The sequence below is a fragment of the Populus euphratica genome, unplaced genomic scaffold (assembly GCF_000495115.2).
Source record: "Populus euphratica unplaced genomic scaffold, PopEup_1.0 scaffold19.1, whole genome shotgun sequence".
Taxonomy (NCBI): Eukaryota; Viridiplantae; Streptophyta; class Magnoliopsida; order Malpighiales; family Salicaceae; genus Populus; species Populus euphratica.
This window is the reverse complement of record NW_011499853.1, coordinates 2981727-2989895: the sequence shown is the minus strand read 5'-3', so window position 1 is coordinate 2989895 and position 8169 is coordinate 2981727. Positions and strand designations below refer to the sequence as shown.

The following is an 8169-nucleotide window of genomic DNA, read 5'->3' as shown; positions in this document are numbered from 1 at the left end:
TATTTAATAAATAATAAATATAATATAAATATCATGAAACCGACTTGAAATACAAACCAAACATATATACGATCATACCATGCCGAGCACACGAATCAACCAATGGCCGAAAGATTAATCGTACGTTTGATTCCTATTCTCTTACAATTTTATTTCTATGGACCCTTTACTCCTTTTCGTTTTCAATTGATCCCTCAACTCAAGAAAAGTTTTTAATCTAGTCTCTCCATCCAATTTATCATTAGATTTGAACACGTGGCAGGAGATGCTCCGGAGAAGTGCCCCTTTTCTTATATGCTAACGGAGTTTGGATCAAGGGACCATATTAAAAACATTAGTAGAAATGAGGGACCAAAAAAAAATTATAAAGACAATCTCATGAGTATACGGACCAAATATACGATCAATCCAACAACCGAAATCTCTTTAATTTCCCATAATCATCATCTGATTTAGGCTAGCACGCGACCTCTTCGATCTTTTCATAATAAAAAGAAACCTTAAAAAAACCCAAGTGATTTTCTCGTACACATGCAACAACAACACGATGACGATACTAACAAGGTCACGCGATTTGAAGAGGAAGAGCTACAAAGTGCAAGAGCTTCAGTAGAAACACTGACTGCCAATTTGGGCAATCTGGTCAGCAAATTATTTATTAAACATGTATTAATCTAGGTGGATTTTTTTTCTTATTCTCTTGTGGGTTATTAATTTTGTGCTGTTAAATTTTGTGGGTTCTTGTTAGAATCAAAGAAAGGCTGATGTTTTGAACAATTTGGAACAATTACGAGAAAGAATCAATAAAGAAGGAGATGCTACTTATACCGGGGTGCAGAAATTAGTCCCTCTTTTGAAGTCACTAAAGGTAGTAAAAGAATAAAAGTTAACTAATCACACTTTGTTTTGTAAGGTGCTAGTGGTGAATCTTGAGAAAAGTTCTTTCCTTTTTGGGTTTTTGTTTTGTTTTTATAGGATTTGGAATCGCAAGAATCCGTTTTGCAATCTGATTACGATGTGAAGAGAACTGAATTGGAAGCTGAAGTTTGTAATTTGGAGGAGAAAATAGCTGCTGGGATGGACAGTGAGGGTTTGTGTAAGGACTTTGATTGTTTATTGAGTGAGTCACTGGAGAAACTCAATGCAGCAAAGAAGGTTTAAAAAACTTAAATAAGTTGCTCTTTCTGTTACTGTTTAGTTTGTTTAATTCTTTTTGGGAATTTGAATTGATTTGCAGTTAAAGTTAAATTCTTCAGAGATGGTGATGTGGTGTTTTATTGTGTTAGGAATTAGCAGCTAGATTGAGGGCAGTGATGTCAGTAAAGCGGAAACTTGGTGAAGTGCCAACACAATCTGAACTTATCCAGTATGTTGATTCATTTCCCTTCAGTATTTTTAACTTTTCTTGTCTGGTTTTATTGCCCTTTAGCACTTCACATATCTAGCACACAAGATGTTCCAGAACTTGGAGCAAGTAAAATATCATAGATGCTGAAATGCCATGGGGTTATTTTTAATCATGTAACACATGAGCATTTCATTCACATAAATTGTTAGAAGTCGGCTGCAGTATTATTGGTGTTTCTATGAACTTTAGCAAAAATCAGTTGTAATTTAATTTGGTACTCTTCAATTTAGTGATCATTGTAAATCATTATTCACCTTACACATTAATGTTGAATGTACAAACACCCCCACACGCCCCAAACCAATCTTCTTGTTCCATAATGCCGATTAAAAGCAAATCATTGAGATGATGCCTTTTCTCAGTTGTCTTCGGGAAATTTTTCTTTGCTTTACATTACAGTGGTGACTGGAAATTGATGCTAGTGATTCCTCCGTAGAGGCACATTTATTGATCTAAGTTTGCCATGGCTTCTTTGTCTCTAATTTTCTCCTTTTGCCTCAATTTATTTTTTTCTATCTGTTTCTTGGTGACAACAGATATTGTCAATATGTTCAAGAGAGATTTTCTCTTAGCTTCATGGGAAATAGTGAATTTAGTAATTACATAATTCCTTGTCCTCGTCTCTAATCCTTAATGATTTCAACTATAGTCTAAGTTGATGGGATTTTCATTTCAAAGGAGGGGTGAATTACATATGTCATCCTTATGATATGGTCATTTGATTATTTGAGTCTCTTTACTACTAATTTGATGAATTGAGTCCTTTTGCATTGTATTTTGTTTGCAATCAATACCTTCCATCCAATACATTGTTAGTCATGATCTATTTTGTTTAAAATCAAGTCCTCTATATTGAATAATTTTGCTCAAATCTTTAGTTTGAAAAGAAGAATAATTTTCTATAAAATGAAGATTGATTTTTAAAGGGAAAATTACCCATAACTTCCTATAGTTTGGTCGAAATTGCACTTAACTACTGACTTTTGAAAAATTATATTTTACATCATTGGTGAGTGTAAAATAGATTAAACTATAGGATTTTAGGATGAAAATTGACATGCAGAGCTTTTGTAAGTTACCTCTTTCAAATATGAATTTCTACCCCATTGCTTAGACTTCCACCTTATCATCATAGCTGCAAGACATGCCTTTTCTGATTCTGTTCCAAAACTTTCCACATTCTAAGGATGAGTGTGCCTATACATCTGTCATTTTACGTATGAGTGTAATTGCTACTATTTGATATTACACGTTTTGCTACCTATTTTAACTTTTTAATGTTTGATATTGATTGACACCTGATCCAATGCTGCATCTCTCATTCTATGTATGAATGTAGTGGCTACTATTTGATATTGCGATTATTGCTACCTGGTTTAACTTTTTAATGGCTGATATTGATTGACTCCTGATCCTATGCTTTCATTTCAGGTATGAACGTGGGTTTTCAGATGTGAATGATCATATCCAGGTTTAAGATTCCGCATGTTGGTTTGTTGGCCTTCATTTGAAATTTGTGTTGGATCTATCTTCAACTAGTTTCTTTAATCACGTGATGTTTGTTTGCTAATGTACAGGAAAAACATCGACAAACCCTCAAATATTATGCAACCTATAATACTCTTTTGGAGATTAAAGAACTGATGCTAAAGGAAACTTCTTTATTGAATTCAATAAGTTCACAGGTATTTGTCAAACAACATAGAATCTGCATCATCTTGCATCATCACTATTTCTTTTTATGAATTCAGTTCTACTAACAAATGCATTTATGATGCTCTTTGACTAATCCTCTTTTAATTTGTGGGTCTTTTTTTTTCTTGCTAATTAGTTGCTGCAGTTTGACCTGTTAAGGAACAAAGCGATGCATAACTAAAATTATTTGACTCTGACTGGAATGTTATTGTGTTGTTATATGATATCAAAGTAACAAAGACTGGTGCTTGTAAGTTCCCTTAAAATGCATTTACCTCACTTTTGGAGTTCAATCGAGAAAAGCCCACATTATGATTATTTCAATGATGTTAAACTTTTGATTACTGAGATAATATGTATAATAGATGTCTTCACTTGCGCGGATCTGGCCATGATCTGTTAATTTCAATGTTGCTGACTTGTTTTGCATGTTGAATTCACAGTTTCAGGATGCAATTACAACTACCAATGGTTGCACAAAACTGATTGTTTCCATGGAAGGAATTGTCAAGGGCAGCCAACAGGTAATTGAAATCTTTTCGTGTATATGAACTTTAGTAAGGTGGATTGAGAGTTCATTAATTTCCCGTGAGGATAAAAGGGTCTGGATGCTTGACAGTCAGAAAAGAAGGATAAGTCCATAAAAATTTGGTCTATTTTGATATGCCAGCCTGTTCTATTTGTTTTTCAAGAGAGAACCATCCTCAAAGTAGTTTATTGATATTACTGACACTAGTAGTTTGGTGGAGAAATACAGTTTTGGCCTACTTTAAGTTCTTGGATGTGTTTTCATGTTCTTTCTTCAAAATGCTGCTCACTTTTTTGCATGATAACAATTTTAATTATTTGAGGGAGTAATTACTACCGCATCCATCTTGCAGAAGCTGCAAAAGGTCGAACTTGGGCTTCAAGAAGAGCAGAAGGTTTCTGATGCTCTCAAGAAGAGGTATGCTGCAGCCATGGCAGAGCAAAGGCACTGCTATTCCCTCTTGAAGGCTTTTCAGGTAAGCACTGGTCATTAAACTATGCTAGTCATAATGGTTATACTATGCAAGAACAAATTTCACAAATACTTCACCGTGTCTATCTGATATTAATTCTTGCTGGTTTCTGATAGTCTGAGGAAAAAACATTTTTAAGACTTATACAAGAATGTAGCATAATGTTATACTCCGCTATCCTTCCAAAGTTATTTCAATGTTGTACATCATTTTCTTTTAAACTTTGGCAATGTATGAATATGCCTTGGCACCTCCGAGCCTGGATTTTTCTTGACAAAATAAAAGCTATTTATTATCGATGAATTAAGTTAATCATGCGGAAATGCACTGGCTTATTTTTAAAGAACCATAGAATGGTTGTTGAGTGGTTCAGTGGTGAAAGACTTGGACTTGCAACCACAGGTCCACAAGGGCACAAGTTCGAGTTTTGAGAATAGCTCCTTCATACAAATCACAATTCTCCCTCCTGGGGCTTCATTTAGGTAGGATGTTAACTGGTAGTGATGCTTATTAGACAGCACTTCTATTTATGATATATGCTAGTTTGTCATATTTAACAAAAGGAAATAGTTACTTCTTTAACAAAAGTGGTTCACGAGTACGACCTATTTCATTTCAATTTCTTTGTGTCACTACACTTGCACGTGGAAATTGTTGATGGACAAGAAAATAGAAATTCAGTGGGGCCTTTTTTTTACTGTTTATTTATTTATTGTGGTAAAACAAACTCTGTTCCTAGTTCGCCCAATTTACATCAATAGAGGTTTTTTTTTTTATTTCCAGGAAGAATGTGCAAAGAATGAGAGACTTCGGGGTCAGACTTCTGTTTAAAACACCACTGCTGCCTCTCATCTATTGTCGAAACGTCTGAGTATCAGTGCATCACTATTGACTCCTCCGCGTGCCATAACTCTTGCAGTGCTGATCTCCTAGATCAGAAGGAGAGCATTATTGCCATTGAAAATGTTGTTAAACATTTTTTTTCCCTTGATTTTCCTTTGTAGGTTATATTACTGTTCTCATTTGTACTGTACCCTATTTTTTGTTTTTGTTTTTAACACTATCCGAATAAGTTTTATTAACCCACTGTCTTTTAGATAACGATGCCGGTCTTATTCCTCGGAGGTTCTTCATACAAGGTAAGTTGACTCCATATATTATCTGCAGTAAAACCTAACAGGATCGATTTAAGAGAGGAGAAAAACCAACAGGATCTCGTCTCATTTAGTTTCTCATAGAAGTGAACACATTTTGTTAGAATTTTGAGTAGGCGCACGTCCATGCTGCTTAGGTTTCCTTGCTGGAATCCAGATGCAATTGTCATATGTGATGCAATCGGTGATTTAGATTGTGTAAATGCTATTAAACATGTTTTAGGTTCCGTCTCAAATGCTCTTCGCCAACCTTTTCTTGGGGTGATTTAACAGCTCCACGGGGGCATAAGCAACAGATATAGGGTTTGATACTTTCCATTCTCATGTATAAAGAATTTTGTATTCGGTATTTGTCTTGCGGGAACCTGACATTATCAGTGGAAGAAGTCGATAGCAGGACTATACACGAACCTATACGGCCATACCCCTCAAAAGCATCTTAAATTGAAGTTACTTTCCTAATGGCAACCGTTTATGTGAAAGCATTGAGCGGAAGAGACTCGCCAAGACTTCATTTTGTCTTGTATGCTCTTAAAACATTAATGAGAGAGAGCAGCAGGAGCAACAGCTGGATCACGATAGCTCCTGAAATAGCTTGTAACTTCAGTATCTATCAACTGACTAGAGGTTTTCCCCTTTTCTCTTTTTCTTGGCATTAAAGTTAAAACATCCCTTGTCCTATTTGTATGACAAATTATCTCCCCTGGGGCCACCAACCTTGAGAATTGGCTTATTAGGCGAGTATGATTAGGGTCAGTTTTCGGCTGTCTGGTTGTGGTTTCGATAAAGTCGGTTCAGTTTTCGGTTAACCGAGTCAAAAAAATCCAAACCAAACCTAAATCAAGTTGCTATATGGTTTTCGGTTCTCAGAATCGGAAATTTTGGTTTTTTTAATTAATACTGAATTTATATATATATATATATATTATAATAATAATGTTACGATTATTGTTTCCTTGAAAATCATTTTTTCCATCATTTTTGCCATGGGACTGATTTTCTATATTTCATTAGATATGTTTTTCCAGGACTTTTTCGTCAATTTTTTTTGAATAAAAATTGAAAAAAAAACTAATAAAAAATATCTAAAATCTTCATTTAACTTGTTTTGCCAATTTAAATCAATAGTGCTCTCCTATCTTGTCGAGAGAAAGTTGTTTTAATTTTTTTCATAAAATTTTTACTTCGAGGGTGAATGATCTTTTTTAATTGAATTACTAGAAAGTAGAAACATAACCAGGATAATAGTTTTAGTGCATGTTTATCACAGTATTTTTTTTAATTATTTTTTATCTAAATAAATAAATTAATAAACTTTTAGTGTTTTTGTTTGGGATGTTATGATATTAAAAATAAAAAAAATTAATATTTTAATATATTTTTAATTAAAAAATATTTAGAAAATATGGCATAAAATAAGATACACCGTTTATATAAAAGTTGGCCTAATATATATATATATATATATCCCACCCCCACCACGAACCTCGAAAATTGAAATATAAAAGCAGACAGTCAATCATGAATCTGCTAGCGTCCTGTCTACAAAGTAACCTAAGAAAAAGATGATCAGTTTCTAGAATCACATGCTTCATTTTTTTATTCCCATGGAAATTGGACTCTTTCTCAAGAAGACAAGCTTACGGGGGCATGGGAATAATTTTTCACCAAAAGAAAATGGACAAAGTTCTTGACAAATTATTATCTTTGTCCCTAATGATATGTTTATGATGGCATGTTCGTTTATATCTATGCTAGTTTGATTTTATGTGTTGTGTTGTGTTGTTGGGAGAGATGATGTTTTTTTTTTTAATGCGAGTGCAATCTAAAAAAAAATATATTATGAATATTATAATCTATCATAAATTATTTTTTATGTTGTATTTTTATTAATTTTTTATAATATTTTTTTCATCTTGCATTGTCTTACATATTTATAATATAAAATACCATTTCATAGATTACTAAGAGTTAATTTTACAAAATAAACTACAATTGTTAAATGAAAAGTAAAAAATTACCATAAAAAACTCTATGTAAATTAATTTTTTTTTTGAAAATCTCAATAAAAAACAGAGCATGCAAAAGAAAAATAAATAAATTTAAGGTGGGAAAGAGAAGAAGCTTAAAGGGCATAATAATAAAAGAAAGATGCAAATGAAAGGAAAAAACTTGAGGTGATTTAATTATGAACAATGTAAGTTTTTGAAGTGGTATTTTATCTTTTATTTTTATAAAATTTAGTATTTTATGAGTTTCTATAATTATTTTAATATTTCATTTCAAACCTATTTTTATGATAAATCAAATGAGAATTAATATGATAAACTTATAATTAGATTAGTTTAGTCAAATTCTGAGTAAAATTATATTTGATTCTTCTAAAAAAAATATAATCATATCATTTTAATGTTTTAATGTAATTTTAAAATGGTATTATTTTAGATTGATATAAATTCACTTTTAATGTAATTTTAAAATGGTATTATTTTATATTGATATAAATTCACTTAACTCATAAATTAAAATTGATAATATATTTTATCCGGTTTTATATGTATACAGAAGAACAAACACCAGAAAATCCAAGCAAAGCAAGTGTTGTGTTACTTTTCTCCAAGATAATGTCTCATGTTCCTTTTCTTTTCTTTTCGTTTCTTTTCATTTGGTTGTCATCTAAAACAAAAGGTATCAATTAAAGACAAGTCATCTGGTAGGCTTGTATTGTCGTTTCTGCTATCTTTTTAATGATGTCTTAGTTATATTAATCAGCTTATAATATGGATTATGGAGGGCCTGAAGAAAACAAAACATCTACATCAACACAAACAAATGACGTCAAAACGAATATTGTAAAGCCTAGTTTCTTCGCTAGCTAGTACAGATACTGCAAGGAAAATGGATTTAATTA

At 32.4% G+C, this 8169-nt stretch overlaps 1 protein-coding gene across 1 annotated transcript; it reads left to right on the top strand.

Moving 5' to 3' along the window:
• The first annotated feature begins 392 nt into the window (after positions 1-392).
• On the top strand, positions 393-5205 carry LOC105122361 (paramyosin-like protein). Its single transcript, XM_011021437.1, has 9 exons — positions 393-642; positions 749-868; positions 976-1155; positions 1287-1366; positions 2840-2879; positions 2986-3093; positions 3547-3627; positions 3985-4107; positions 4888-5205. Exons 1-9 carry the CDS (start codon positions 532-534, stop codon positions 4933-4935), a joined length of 891 nt encoding a protein of 296 aa, XP_011019739.1. The 5' UTR covers positions 393-531; the 3' UTR covers positions 4936-5205.
• Positions 5206-8169: the final 2964 nt, after the last annotated feature.

What these genes read in the sequence shown, in the direction of transcription:
- LOC105122361 (XM_011021437.1), top strand. Translation starts at nt 532, where the DNA reads ATGCAACAACAACACGATGACGATACTAACAAGGTCACGCGATTTGAA. An exon ending in ATGTGAATGATCATATCCAG is followed by an intron (nt 2,880 to 2,985) that starts GTTTAAGATTCC and finishes GCTAATGTACAG; the next exon opens with GAAAAACATCGACAAACCCT. An exon ending in TTGTCAAGGGCAGCCAACAG is followed by an intron (nt 3,628 to 3,984) that starts GTAATTGAAATC and finishes TCCATCTTGCAG; the next exon opens with AAGCTGCAAAAGGTCGAACT.